The sequence below is a fragment of the Xenopus tropicalis genome, chromosome 2, assembly GCF_000004195.4.
Source record: "Xenopus tropicalis strain Nigerian chromosome 2, UCB_Xtro_10.0, whole genome shotgun sequence".
NCBI lineage: Eukaryota > Metazoa > Chordata > Amphibia > Anura > Pipidae > Xenopus > Xenopus tropicalis.
The window spans coordinates 174329810-174344882 of NC_030678.2; the positions used below are offsets into that span (position 1 = coordinate 174329810).

A 15073-nucleotide genomic window follows, 5' to 3' on the forward strand; every position below is an offset into this window, starting at 1 on the left:
TGTACCCATGCGGGGTGGGGGGGGAATGTGTGGGGGGGGGTTGGGTCTCTTTTAAAGGGGAGCTAAAGCCAATTTCATTCCATTTGCATCAGCCTGGGGGCCAGTTAGGGTTAGCTTTGCAGGGAATGTCTATTTGTTCTCTTGGTACTCATGTTATTGGGGGGTCAGTGTATGGGGCATTAGGGTACCCATATATTTATACATTCATATTCGGTCATTTAAGGCGAGATTAGGAAGGAAATACATTTGCTATTATAGATCTACAGGAAATCATAACAATATGTTCAAATGTCTAAACCCTTGTTTGGCGCTAAGGTGGGCCCTGACCAATCATCATACACTGGCACCTAAAGGGTGTTTAACCATTCAATTCACTGTAGATTCACAGCTGATGTCACAGTGGGTTCCCATGGCAACATTGATGTCTTTAGACCACCCATGTGGTCAGCTCATATTGCAAAACCTTTTGCAACTAAGGGCTAAATGCTCAAGGAAGCCTGCAGCTGATGTCACAATGGGTTCCCATGGCAACACTGATGTCACAATAGCAGCTGTGTGTGCGTAACTGTTACAACTTGGGGAAACACTTCAGATTGCTTTTTAGAGCAGAAACGGTAAGTTGTCCCTGCTACGGGCTCCTCCCTGTTACAATTCTAATTTGCACTCGCACCAAAATCTCACCGTTCCCATCATTTTCCCTGAGTCGGAAAATCTCACATGTTTTGATTAACTAGAAACAAATACTTTTTACTCCTAAGAAAAGACTTTTGCTCCTACCAATTAGATTTCATTTCAGTTGTTAAACGTTGCGCTCTACATTGCCCCATATCCCAGCATTTATTTCCATTAAACAAACGGGAATATGTATGTATAAATATATGGGTACCCTAATGCCCCATACACTGACCCCCAATAACAGGAATATGTATGTATAAATATATGGGTACCCTAATGCCCCATACACTGACCCCCAATAACAGGAATATGTATGTATAAATATATGGGTACCCTAATGCCCCATACACTGACCCCCAATAATGGCTGCCTGGGTTTCCTTCACACACATTATTTGCTATGTTTTTACTTACTAATTGCTGTGTTTTTACTTACTAATTGCTATGTTTTTACTTACTAATTGCTGTGTTTTTGTTTCCTTCCATATAACGACAGTAACGACCATCTACCACAATGGCGCCCAGATTCTGTGATTGTATCCTGGACTGTGTGAGAGGTGTCTGCGCACCGTTCAGGTACAAGAAGAAGAAGGTAAGATACAGATTTACACCCGTCTCTGCACTCTCAGCTTCTATCCGTTTTTATTCTTTCCTACTCCTACAATATTAATGTGTATATGAGCCGGAATGAGCCCTTCCGTTACCTTAATTGCATATGGAAATTGGGATTCAGGTTCGGTATTCGGCCGAAACTTTTATAAAGGACCCGGGGCATCCCTAATATAAACTCCCAGAAGCCTCCCTGGCCCATGGAAGGAACGGTTACTCTTCAATACATACTGTGCGGCATTAGTCCCTTTCTTTGTTCCCTTCGTACTTGATGGTTTGGTTCATTTGTATAAAAAACTGACGTTTTTTTTTCCTTTTTAGCCTGGAAAGTTTGCCCATATGGAGACGGTCGTTTACGTAAGTAGAAAACACCAGATATAACTATTTGTGAGTAAATGGGCTGCTGGATCAGGGTCTGTGTGTATAGGGTACTTAGCGGCTCAGGGGGGGTTGCAGGCATTGCATCGGTAGTTACTGATGGGCTTATTATTAGTTTATCATCAGTAATAGATAATAAGGCGTGGCCATGTTGCCAAGCAACCGGATCTTCTCCCGATACCCCCCACCTACGGGTGGGCAATATTGGGAGAATCCAGGTTAATTCAATTGTTTGGCCCTGGGACCAAACGATCGAATTATAACAACGGGTTTAGGCGCAGTCGGTCCGGGGGCCCCATCAACGAGCCGATGCAGTCCCTGATCCAACTGAATTTTTAAACCTGCCCAATCAAGATTTGCCCGATTTCAGGCCAGATATGGGTGGGGCAGGCCCGCCGGCAGTGCCCATACACGGGCCGATTAGCTGGCGAATCTAAGGGACCCATATCGGCAGCTAGAATCGGCCCGTGTATGGGGACCTTTAGCGATGCCTATGCCTTTCCCAGTGTGGGAGTGCGAAAGATAAAATCATTTGTATCATTGTCCTTTGCGTGTGTTAGTCTGTATGTTACACATCTATTCCAAGGTTTCCAACACTAATAATGTCCTTCTTGTTTTCTTTTTTAGGTGGTAAAGGACGAATCCATAACTTTTCTCCCAACGGGGACTAGTTATTAGGATTCGTAGGTAAGTAGTTAGGTAAGTAATTAGGTTAGGTTTAAAAAAAAAAAAAAAAAAAACACCAAAAAAAAAAAAAAAAACACCAAAAAAAAAAAACACCAAAAAAAAAACACCAAAAAAAAAAAACAACCAAAAAAAAAAAAAAAATTTTCAGAGGCTCAGTGGAGTCCCCTGCTGCAAGTGGGTTGGTTGTGGGTGGTGCAGCAGGGGGCCCCGCTGACAGGCCCCAACAAAACAAAACAAAACAAACCATTTTTTCATTTTTTATAACACTAATTATAAACTAAACTGGTAAAGGGGATGGAAGGGTTAAACTATGAGGTGAGACTGTCGAGGTTGGGGTTGTTTTCTCTGGAAAAGAGGCGCTTGCGAGGGGACATGATTACTCTGTACAAGTACATTAGAGGGGATTATAGGCAGTTGGGGGATGTTCTTTTTTCCCATAAAAACAATCAGCGCACCAGAGGCCCCCCCTTTAGATTAGAGGAAAGGAGCTTCCATTTGAAGCAGCGTAGGGGGTTCCTCACGGTGAGGGCAGTGAGGGGGTTGGGGAATGCCCTTCCTAGTGATGGGGTAATGGCAGATTCTGTTAATGCCTATAAGAGGGGCCTGGATGAGTTCTTGATCAATCAGAATATCCAAGGCTATTGTGATACTAATATCTACAGTTAGTACTAGTGGTTGTATTTATAGTTTATGTATGTGAGTGTATAGATTGGTAGGTGTGGGTTAGGTGTGCTGGGTTTACTTGGATGGGTTGAACTTGATGGACACTGGTCTTTTTTCAACCCTATGTAACTATGTAACTATGTAATTTCATTTTTTCTTTTCTTTTTTAGCTTGTAAAGCATGAATCCATGACTTTTCTCCCAACGGGGACAAGTTATTAGGATTCTAAGGTAAATAGGTCAATTAGGTTAGGAAATAAAAAAAACAAAAAAACAACAAAAAACAACAACAAAGCCACAACAAAACAAACAAAAAAAAAAAAACATTTTATTCAGAGGCTCAGCGGAGTCCCTTGCTGCAGTGGGTTGGTTGTGGGTGGCGCAGCAGGAGGCCCCGCTGACAGGCCCCAACAAAACAAAAAAATCAAGAAAAACAACAAAAGAACAAAAAACAACAAAATAACAACATTTTTTAGTTTTTTATAACACAAATTTCTTTTTTTGATTTCTTTTTAGGTTGTTAAGGATGAATCCATGACTTTTCTCCCAACGGGGACAAGTTATTAGGATTCTTAGGTAAATAGGTCAATTAGGTTAGGAACAAAAAAAAAAAACAAAACAAAAAAACAGACAAAAAATAAAAAAACAAAAGAAAAATTTTTTTTGGGAGGCTCAGCGGAGTCCCCTGCTGCAGTGGGTTGGTGTGGGAGGCTCAGCGGGGCCCCTGCAGTGGGTTGGTGTGGAAAGCTTAGCGGGGGCCCATGCAGAGGATGGGTGTGGGAGGCTCAGCGGGGCCCCTGCAGTGGGTTGGTGTGGAAAGCTTAGCGGGGGCCCATGCAGTGGGTGGGTGCGGGAGGCTCAGCGGGGCCCCTGCAGTGGGTCGGTGTGGGAGGCTCAGCGGGGGCAGTGGATGGGTGTGGGAGGCTCAGCAGGGGCAGTGGGTGGGTGCAGGAGGCTCAGCGGGGCAGTTGGTGGGTGCGGGAGGCTCAGCGGGGGCAGTGGGTGGGTGCGGGAGGCTCAGCGGGGGCAGTGGGTGGGTGCGGGAGGCTCAGCGGGGCAGTGGGTGGGTGCGGGAGGCTCAGCGGGGGCAGTGGGTGGGAGTGGGAGGCTCAGGGGGGGCTGACAGGCCCCAATAAAACAACAAAATGAATAAAACAACAAATAACAAACATCCCTGTGTGTGTGAGTCTGTAAGGCTGAATCCCATCTCACAAATAGCAATAGCATTTTACTCCCGGATATACTCCAGTATAACACTTTTTTACCACTAGCTCCTCCCTCACGCCAGGCCCCACAAGTGGGTGGGGTTAGGCAGAAATACAACTCAAAGGGCGGGGCAGCGGCTAAAATGTCGGGGGGTGGGGGGCGAGTATAGAGAGAAAAACCAAATGTAATTAAATAAGTGCAACTGATTTCAGCAGAGACAGTTTACAGAATGGAAAGGTCTATAAAGGGGTCATTTTTATTTAAATATAGAAAACACTGTGAGTTGATTCAGCGCTGGGGGGTCTCTGAGTTTGGAATTGTTCAGAAATGCCCCGTGCCCCACTGAGCCCTGATACGGAGCTGCCACAGTGCGTAATGCCACAATATGAAGCCACAATGTGCCACAAACTGACTGGGGCCTCTGCCCTCTGGCGCCCTCTGTGCATCTTGTGCTTTTCAGCTGTAGTTTTGTAAAATGGGCTTTTTCTTTGGGGCGTGGCCATAGAGTGGGCGGGGCCTGGACATTTTTTGCAGCGTTACAGGCGGCAGATGTTTTTGTCCCTCTTTCTACTTTTTACATGTTGGGAGGTTTGATTCATACGGGAACGGCTGGGGCACTAAATATGCCCAGGAACAACATTCCCATTGGCCACGGCCCCGGCGCCAACTTGCTGAGTGCGATTCAACAGCAGCAATATGGACTGTGGGCCGACTCCCTGTCCTGCCCCCAGTAAGGGCCCTGTGCCGAGTATGGGGCCCCTGGGTATAATAGTGTCAGACTGGCAGCAGCTTCAATTGCCCCACTGAGAGGCATTGTTTGGGCTAAAAGGTGAAGGTGGGTATGTCTATGCCCCGACTGGCAATCTGTAAATCCTGGAAAATGCCAGGGGGGCTGTAAGGTGCCACAGACAGTCACTATTTATTGGGCTGGGGGGGGGCTGTTTTTGCCTCTGGGTACTGGGAATGCCAGGGGGGCTGTAAGGTGCCACAGACAGTCACTATTTATTGGGCTGGGGGGGGGCTGTTTTTGCCTCTGGGTACTGGGAATGCCAAGGGGGCTGTAAGGTGACACAGACACTCACTATTTATTGGGCTGGGGGGGCTGTTTGTGCCTCTGGGTACTGGGAATGCCAGGGGGGCTGTAAGGTGCCACAGACAGTCACTCTTTATTGGGCTGGGGGGGGCTGTTTTTGCCTCTGGGTACTGGGAATGCCAGGGGGGCTGTAAGGTGCCACAGACAGTCACTATTTATTGGGCTGGGGGGGGGCTGTTTTTGCCTCTGGGTACTGGGAATGCCAAGGGGGCTGTAAGGTGACACAGACACTCACTATTTATTGGGCTGGGGGGGCTGTTTGTGCCTCTGGGTACTGGGAATGCCAGGGGGGCTGTAAGGTGCCACAGACAGTTACTATTTATTGGGCTGGGGGGCTGTTTGTGCCTCTGGGTACTGGGAATGCCAGGGGGGCTGTAAGGTGCCACAGACAGTCACTATTTATTGGGCTGGGGGGGCTGTTTGTGCCTCTGGGTACTGGGAATGCCAGGGGGCTGTAAGGTGCCACAGACAGTCACTCTTTATTGGGCTGGGGGGGCTGTTTGTGCCTCTGGGTACTGGGAATGCCAGGGGGGCTGTAAGGTGCCACAGACAGTCACTATTTATTGGGCTGGGGGGGGGGGCTGTTTGTGCCTCTGGGTACTGGGAATGCCAGGGGGGCTGTAAGGTGCCACAGACAGTCACTCTTTATTGGGCTGGGGGGGCTGTTTGTGCCTCTGGGTACTGGGAATGCCAGGGGGGCTGTAAGGTGCCACAGACAGTCACTATTTATTGGGCTGGGGGGGGCTGTTTGTGCCTCTGGGTACTGGGAATGCCAGGGGGCTGTAAGGTGCCACAGACAGTCACTATTTATTGGGCTGGGGGGGCTGTTTGTGCCTCTGGGTACTGGGAATGCCAGGGGGGCTGTAAGGTGCCACAGACAGTCACTATTTATTGGGCTGGGGGGGCTGTTTGTGCCTCTGGGTACTGGGAATGCCAGGGGGGCTGTATATTTAGGGGCCAGGAACCAAGATGTGACAGCACAGACTATGGGGCGGAGCCTTCATTAAAAGCCAACAGTGATGGGGCAGGTATTCCTGGCGGGTCGGGGCAGTTGGGCCTATAATGGGCAGATCATAACAACCGGTGATGTCACTAAGAGCAATTAGAACCCACAGTTTTGGCCTCAAAGAACGATAATTTAGAAACAACTGGGATATCACATACCTGATAATTCTGTGTGAGTCCATGTTCTGCCCCTGCACAGTCTGGTACTGCAGAATGGGAGACTTTGGGGGTATAATCCTGTCAGCAGATTCACCTGTGTAACATAGAAATATGATATATAAATACTTCATTTGTATCAACTTGCCTACATCTGTTCTGTACTAACCCCCACACAGTAAGGATAAGGATATTGGGAGTCACTATGGGGTTCTGTGCCCATATAAAGGCACAAGGCTGCAGGCTGAGTTATACAGGGAACTCAGAGTATCACTCATGTATTATAAGGGATAATGTACCCCCTACTGTAAATGATAAGGATATTAGCAGTCACTGAGGGGTTCTGTGCCCATATAAAGGCACAAGGCTGCAGGCTGAGTTATACAGGGAACTCTGAGTATCACTCGTGTATTATAAGGGATAATGTACCCCCTACTGTAAATGATAAGGATATTAGCAGTCACTGAGGGGTTCTGTGCCCATATAAAGGCACAAGGCTGCAGGCTGAGTTATACAGGGAACTCTGAGTATCACTCGTGTATTATAAGGGATAATGTACCCCCTACTGTAAATGATAAGGATATTAGCAGTCACTGAGGGGTTCTGTGCCCATATAAAGGCACAAGGCTGCAGGCTGAGTTATACAGGGAACTCTGAGTATCACTCATGTATTGTAAGGGATAATGTACCCCCTACTGTAAATGATAAGGATATTAGCAGTCACTGAGGGGTTCTGTGCCCATATAAAGGCACAAGGCTGCAGGCTGAGTTATACAGGGAACTCTGAGTATCACTCATGTATTGTAAGGGATAATGTACCCCCTACTGTAAATGATAAGGATATTAGCAGTCACTGAGGGGTTCTGTGCCCATATAAAGGCACAAGGCTGCAGGCTGAGTTATACAGGGAACTCTGAGTATCACTCATGTATTGTAAGGGATAATGTACCCCCTACTGTAAATGATAAGGATATTAGCAGTCACTGAGGGGTTCTGTGCCCATATAAAGGCACAAGGCTGCAGGCTGAGTTATACAGGGAACTCTGAGTATCACTCATGTATTATAAGGGATAATGTACCCCCTACTGTAAATGATAAGGATATTAGCAGTCACTGAGGGGTTCTGTGCCCATATAAAGGCACAAGGCTGCAGGCTGAGTTATACAGGGAACTCTGAGTATCACTCGTGTATTATAAGGGATAATGTACCCCCTACTGTAAATGATAAGGATATAAGAAATAACTGAGGAGTTACATGGCTATTTAAAGGCAGGGTGAGTGCCTGTATGTAGGTCAGGGAACAATGAGGTGATACCGCGTGACTTTTTTTCGCTCATCACTATTCATGGATCTTGCGCATTATAAGGATATATGTCACTATATACAGTATATTATGAGCGCTTGGGTATTACTAAGGGAGATACAAATATAAAGCTCTGCTCTCTATTCCTGCTACAGGGCCCACAGCCGTTTATCTGCAGTTCTGTTTCTGTAGGTATCAGCATAGGTTTATTTCAGTTACATATGATTCATCTATTCATTATTATGTAATACATTTTGCCAAAACGTTGGATTTTGGGGGCAGCACAGATTTTGCTTCCTGCTTTGCAGAGTGTCACTATATTTTCCTTTTTGGTTTGCATTCCCTAGAAATGTGCCCTTACACCCCCTTCCCCCCAAAGCACTTTGCTGGGGAGCGCCATTTCCCCTCAGGGGTGTTCCCCAGGTAATTGGCTCCTCCCAAAAAGTGATAACATTACCAAAGCCCCCTCCAATGCTGGAGTCACCGCTTTATTAATTTGGCAGCTACAAAAAAAGAACGTTGCCAGTGAAGGTGACGGCGCCACCACAAGAGCCAACCCACCGAGCAACCGCCTCCTCCCTCACAGCCATTCCGCAGGGCCGGCACCAGTTCTGCTTTTATACCTGCGCGCCACTAGCGTCCTCTCCCCATCACATGATGTGGGCGGGGACAGCTCTAGACACTGCCCCTTCGTGCTTCACCGTCATCATTGGTCGCATGGTTGTGACGCAATAATCGTCATACCACTGATTCCTAACAGGGTAGAGTCCCGGGAGGGTTTCTGTGTATGTTATATATATATATATATTAAAAGAAGAGATAAAATAACTAAACAGAATAAACATGCGGCAACAGGGCAAATAACGAGAAATTCCCTGATATAAACGTCTTTCTCTGTATTTCCACTTTCATCCGGGAGGCGCCACCTCTTCCTTTTCTTTTTCCCCATTCCTATCCAGGTACTAAGGTGCTTACAGCGCCATTCTGAGGGTTGGAATTGGAAGCGCAAGAGAACGGACGGCTGCAGTTGGGAGATTCTCCTTATAAAACATCACTGTGTATGAGGGAAATATGCGGCCAAACGGGGGCCACAAGTGCCAGGGCCCAGGAGCGCATTTAAATGGTTAGTACCCCCCCCTTCTGAACTCTATACTGGCTGAAGGGTTACTGATAATGCATAGAAGTAGGGTGAATCTCCTGTACCATATACCAGCAGGGGGTAACAGATTGCGCTCAGAGGATATCTCCTGTATTATATACCAGCTGGGCCCTCTTATACTGCTAAGAAAATATCTCCATTACTCCCCTATCAGCTCCCCAGTGTAGATTCTTCTGTTCTATGATTATTTCCATGTATCCTTATCAGATTTCCAGAAATGACCCTAAAATGCACTGATTTTGGCTCGGAAGCCCTATCGGCCCTGCACTGTAGCTCAGCTCCCCTATCAATTGGCTGCTTATTGCCAGTGATAAGAAAGGGATTTTCCCTGTGACAGTTGCTTCCAGCTGCCATAGACACTGTGACAGGGACAATTTAATAGCCGGCATCATAAATTATGAGATGCCCTTGAAAATGCGGAAAAAAAGAGGATTTGTGGGGAAATGTAAATGTAGCTCAAGAACTCAAGAACCATCGATATAAGGTAAGCACCTACCCCACTGGGCCCCTTAGTGTGTGACCCTGGACACAGTCACTTGGCCTCCTAGTGATTAAAAAGGGTCACACACTAAGGGGCCCAGTGGGGTAGGTGCTTACCTTATATCGATGGTTCTTGAGTTCTAATTACCCCCTGGGGGGCTCTGCTGATCAATGGGTCTCAATTCTAATACCTACCCACTGGGTATCGATACCAGAGCTGAGCCACATTGGTCTAAGCAGGGCTCCCAGGGTGGGAATCAAAAAGGCCCATTGGTGTAAGGCAGGCTCTCTAACCGCTGAACTATCCTTCCTCCTCCCACGACTGACTGAAACACTCAGGGTTACAGCCTGCTGCTTGCCCCAAGCCCTAAATAACTAGGGGGGCTGTTTAACCCTTTTACTGACAGCCATTTTGGTCAAAGTGGAACGTGTATTGCCAGAAAGTTTTTGAACATTTTGCACTCAATTTAGGGGCCTTTCCTTGGGGGGACTTTTTACCCAGGAAAACTATATAAAGTGTGCAAAATTTAAAAAAAAACAACCTAATATGTGTGCTCTAAGTGTGTGTAAGTGTGTATAATAGTGTAAAGAAAGGGCACTTACCTGGAGTGAAGCTCAGTGTAACTGTCAGATCAATTGTAAGCTCTACTGTTTTGCTTGGTTTCACCCAGTCTCCATTCACACCTCTGGTGGGGGCCCCATTGGGGGGTCAGTAACAGGTTAACGGGGATTAGCAGCCTCATTGTTAGGGGGCAAGTCTCTGTCTAACCCTAGAACAAAAGGGGCAAAAAGCCTCATTAACATTTTATAAACACGTAAATCACTGATTAAACACAAAGTTGAATTGATATCTTGTATATAAAACCTTTTTGCCTCACATTTGCATTGTTATGGGAGTTTTAGCTTAATGAATGAGGCAATAATAACATTCTGAGTAAATATATTGTATACATTTTTATTTAAAGGAAAAGTAAAACCTCCCAGGCAAAATTTTAGTTTTAGCAGCAGCGCCCCCTCTGTTTAAAAGACAAATTCACAAAAGAGAAAATTCACAAAAACTGTTTGGTGAATACGGTGGAAAAACTGACAAATCTGTCTCTAATTTTATTCTGTCTCAGTATCACCCCTTTTGTGAATTCCCCCAATAGAGTCTGTGAGTGAGGGGCTCAGTAATGCAGTGGCACAGTTGGCTGTTGACTGGTTGCTAGGGTCCAAATTATCCTAGCAACCAGGCATTGATTTAAACGGGAGGCTGGATTATGAATAGGGGAGGGCTTTAATATAAATATATAAAGCAATAGTAGCAATAACAACACAACTGTATAGTGCATGTTATTTTAGATGTTGGGGTCAGTGACCCCTATTTAAAAGCTGGAGAGAGAGGAAGCCGATCCAAGTATAAGCCGATCCGAATATAAGCCGAGGTACCTAATTTTACCTAAGAAAACTGGAAAAACTTATTGACTCGAGTATAAGCCTAGGGTGGGAAATGCAGCAGCTACTGCTAAAGCTGGCCATACACGCACCAATAATATCGTACAAAACCTCGTTTCATACGATATTCGGTGCGTGTATGGCAAGTCGGTGAGTCAACCGATATCGCAGGAGGCTGCTGATATCGGTCGACTTGCCGATCGGCAGGGTTAAAAGATTTTGATCAGGCGCCATAGAAGGCACCTGAGCAAAATCTGCCTTCAGGGCTGAATCGGCAGAAGGAGGTAGAAATCCTATTGTTTCTCTCTCCTTATCTGCTGTTTCAGCCCTGAATGGTTAGTGGCTGATTGAACGACCTTTCGTGTGACCAGATCGCAAATCGCCACGTGTGTGGCCACCTTTAGTTTCAATAATTAATAAAGGGCACTCAGCGTGACCCCCTGTGAACTCTTCATAAATATAAAATGTTGGCAGCTGCAGAGTAGGGAAAGGTGGATGGAGCCTCAAATAATGAGCCTGGGGTATTTGGCAGGACAGCCTAAGCCCATGCAAAGAACATCAGGGAGAAGAAGAAAATATTGGTGCCGTGCCCCCCAGCAATGTACCCTTGGGCATCCCACGGCTTTACATTTTGCCCACTTGGGGGTGTCGATAAAATGGGCAAACCCTGATGACTGATTGGCTTGCTAATATAATGGCCACATACAATTCATATAAATACATTAGTGCAAGGGCTTTGCTTAAGGTGAACATGCGCTTTCATAGCTTTTGGCCTGCTGCTTAATGCTTTTATATATCATTAACCTCTTCTATGATTTCTAATACCCTATTTTATAGTGGAGGCTCATTATTCCTTATATATTTGCCAGTATAAAGCCCTGGTTCCTCTCCGATGATTCTAAATCTGTCACCCGAAAGTAACCCCTTTTTTACCTGTAACGGGCACACTATGGCATCGAGGCAGTTCATTGTCGCAGGGGCAGAACTCGGTCTGTTTGCCTGCTGGGCGGAGCCAGGTATCCCCCAATTTATAGATCCTCCCAGAGGAGCGCTACACACACTGAGATAGAGACAATGAATTATTAATAATCAGCCCTTCGGCGCGCACGCTGCACCCCCCCCACGGGCTGAAGAACTCGGCTTATACTCATGTATATACGGTATTTCAAAAACTATAACAAAGAAAAAAACGAAGGCCAATTGCAAAGCTGCTTGGAATTAGCCATTCTATATCATAGTAAAAGTTAACTTAAAGGTGAACTACCCCTTTAGGAGATTCCCACACCTTGGGCCCGATTCACGAAAGTGCGATAAAAATTATCGCACGCTTTTTTGCGTTAAATAAGCCACGATAATTAGCGCGCGATTCACCATAGTAATATCGCGTGTGTTAAGTCGCCATATCGCATGCGTTATATTTCGCGCAACAGCATGTGCTAGTTTTAACGCATGCGTTAATTTCCGCGCTGAAAAGAATACGATCGCATGATTCACTATAACTTAGGCGCGCTAAATATCGCATTAGGCTATGCGAAAATTAACTCCTACTTCAGGCAGGCGAATAATTATAGAAAAGTACAGTACTATAGCGGGGAATCTTTAGTCGCGATATTATACAGTACTATAGCGGGGAATCTTTAGTCGCGATATTATACAGTATGATAGCGGGGAATCTTTAGTCGCGATATTATACAGTACTATAGCGGGGAATCTTTAGTCGGGATATTATACAGTACGATAGCGGGGAATCTTTAGTCGGGATATTATACAGTACTATAGCGGGGAATCTTTAGTCGCGATATTATACAGTACGATAGCGGTGAATCTTTAGTTGCGATATTATACAGTACGATAGCGGGGAATCTTTAGTCGCGATATTATACAGTACGATAGCGGGGAATCTTTAGTCGCGATATTATACAGTATTATAGTAGCGAGGAATCTTTAGTCGCGATATTATACAGTACTATAGCGGGGAATCTTTAGTCGGGATATTATACAGTACTATAGCGGGGAATCTTTAGTCGCGATATTATACAGTACTATAGCGGGGAATCTTTAGTCGCGATATTATACAGTACTATAGCGGGGAATCTTTAGTCGGGATATTATACAGTACTATAGTGGGGAATCTTTAGTCGCAATATTATACAGTACTATAGCGGGGAATCTTTAGTCGGGATATTATACAGTACTATAGCGAGGAATCTTTAGTCGCGATATTATACAGTACTATAGCGGGGAATCTTTAGTCGCGATATTATACAGTATTATAGCGGGAAATCTTTAGTCGCGATATTATACAGTACTATAACGGTGAATATTTAGTCGGGATATTATACAGTACTATAGCGGGGAATCTTTAGTCGCAATATTATACAGTACTATAGCGGGGAATCTTTAGTCGGGATATTATACAGTACTATAGCGGGGTATCTTTAGTCGCGATATTATACAGTACGATAGCGGGGAATGTTTAGTCGGGATATTATACAGTACTATAGCGGGGAATCTTTAGTAGGGATATGATACAGTACTATAGCGGGGAATGTTTAGTCGGGATATTATACAGTACTATAGCGGGGAATGTTTAGTCGGGATATTATACAGTACTATAGCGGGGAATGTTTAGTCGGGATATTATACAGTACTATAGCGGGGAATCTTTAGTCGGGATATTATACAGTACTATAGCGGGGAATCTTTAGTCGGGATATTATACAGTACGATAGCGGGGAATGTTTAGTCGGGATATTATACAGTACTATAGCGGGGAATCTTTAGTCGGGATATTATACAGTACTATAGCGGGGAATGTTTAGTCGCGATATGATACAGTACTATAGCGGGGAATCTTTAGTCGGGATATTAAACAGTACTATAGCGGGGAATTTTTAATAGCGATATTATACAGTACTATAGCGGGGAATCTTTAGTCGCGATATTATACAGTACTATAGCGGGGAATGTTTAGTCGGGATATTATACAGTACTATAGCGGGGAATCTTTAGTCGCGATATTATACAGTACGATAGCGGGGAATCTTTAGTCGGGATATTATACAGTACTATAGCGGGGAATCTTTAGTCGGGATATTATACAGTACTATAGCGGGGAATCTTTAGTCGGGATATTATACAGTACTATAGCGGGGAATCTTTAGTCGCGATATTATACAGTACTATAGCGGGGAATCTTTAGTCGGGATATTATACAGTACTATAGCGGGGAATCTTTAGTCGGGATATTATACAGTACTATAGCGGGGAATCTTTAGTCGGGATATTATACAGTACTATAGCGGGGAATCTTTAGTCGGGATATTATACAGTACTATAGCGGGGAATCTTTAGTCGCGATATTATACAGTACTATAGCGGGGAATGTTTAGTCGCGATATTATACAGTACTATAGCGGGGAATCTTTAGTCGGGATATTATACAGTACTATAGCGGGGAATCTTTAGTCGCGATATTATACAGTACTATAGCGGGGAATGTTTAGTCGCGATATTATACAGTACTATAGCGGGGAATCTTTAGTCGCGATATTATACAGTACTATAGTGGGGAATCTTTAGTCGCGATATTATACAGTACTATAGCGGGGAATGTTTAGTCGCGATATTATACAGTACTATAGCGGGGAATCTTTAGTCGGGATATTATACAGTACTATAGCGGGGAATCTTTAGTCGCGATATTATACAGTACTATAGCGGGGAATCTTTAGTCGCGATATTATACAGTACTATAGCGGGGAATCTTTATTCGCGATATTATAGAGTACTATAGCGGGGAATCTTTAGTCGCGATATTATACAGTACTATAGCGGGGAATGTTTAGTCGGGATATTATACAGTACTATAGCGGGGAATCTTTAGTCGGGATATTATACAGTACTATAGCGGGGAATCTTTAGTCGGGATATTATACAGTACGATAGCGGGGAATGTTTAGTCGGGATATTATACAGTACTATAGCGGGGAATCTTTAGTCGGGATATTATACAGTACTATAGCGGGGAATGTTTAGTCGCGATATGATACAGTACTATAGCGGGGAATCTTTAGTCGGGATATTAAACAGTACTATAGCGGGGAATTTTTAATAGCGATATTATACAGTACTATAGCGGGGAATCTTTAGTCGCGATATTATACAGTACTATAGCGGGGAATGTTTAGTCGGGATATTATACAGTACTATAGCGGGGAATCTTTA

At 44.8% G+C, this 15073-nt stretch overlaps 2 protein-coding genes and 2 long non-coding RNA genes across 10 annotated transcripts in view; 2 read left to right on the forward strand and 2 right to left on the reverse strand.

Annotated features, from left to right (window-relative positions):
- LOC101730808 (proteasomal ATPase-associated factor 1) overlaps positions 1–10052 on the reverse strand; it is a 31798-nt gene extending 21746 nt beyond the window's left edge. The window contains exons 1-2 of one of the 4 annotated variants that reach the window (XM_031896293.1): positions 10016–10052; positions 6474–6567 (exon numbers count right to left, since the gene is read on the reverse strand). In XM_031896293.1, coding sequence (XP_031752153.1) covers positions 6474–6496 — 23 coding nt within the window. In that variant the 5' untranslated portion in view covers positions 6497–6567; positions 10016–10052. Of the gene's footprint in view, positions 1–6473; positions 6568–8334; positions 8484–10015 lie in introns of those variants that run through there. The other 3 variants (XM_031896294.1, XM_031896292.1, XM_031896291.1) reach the window with 3 other exon arrangements.
- Positions 90–2381, forward strand: LOC105946618. Its single transcript, XR_004221103.1, has 4 exons — positions 90–614; positions 1171–1266; positions 1605–1640; positions 2289–2381. It is a non-coding gene; the product is annotated as an uncharacterized LOC105946618 (long non-coding RNA).
- LOC116408640 overlaps positions 8554–15073 on the forward strand; it is a 54107-nt gene continuing 47587 nt past the window's right edge. For both annotated transcript variants that reach the window (XR_004221091.1, XR_004221093.1), the window contains exon 1: positions 8554–8896. This is a non-coding gene — a long non-coding RNA (uncharacterized LOC116408640). The remainder of the gene's footprint in view (positions 8897–15073) is intronic.
- LOC100491248 (proteasomal ATPase-associated factor 1) overlaps positions 10143–15073 on the reverse strand; it is a 99675-nt gene continuing 94744 nt past the window's right edge. Inside the window, exons 12-13 of one of the 3 annotated variants that reach the window (XR_004221076.1) lie at positions 11780–11906; positions 10144–10182 (exon numbers count right to left, since the gene is read on the reverse strand). Coding sequence is in view for 1 of the 3 variants with exons in the window: in XM_031896302.1 (XP_031752162.1) it covers positions 10177–10182 (6 nt within the window). In the remaining 2 variants the exon portion in view is untranslated. Of the gene's footprint in view, positions 10183–11779; positions 11907–15073 lie in introns of all 3 variants that reach the window. The other 2 variants (XM_031896302.1, XR_004221075.1) reach the window with 2 other exon arrangements.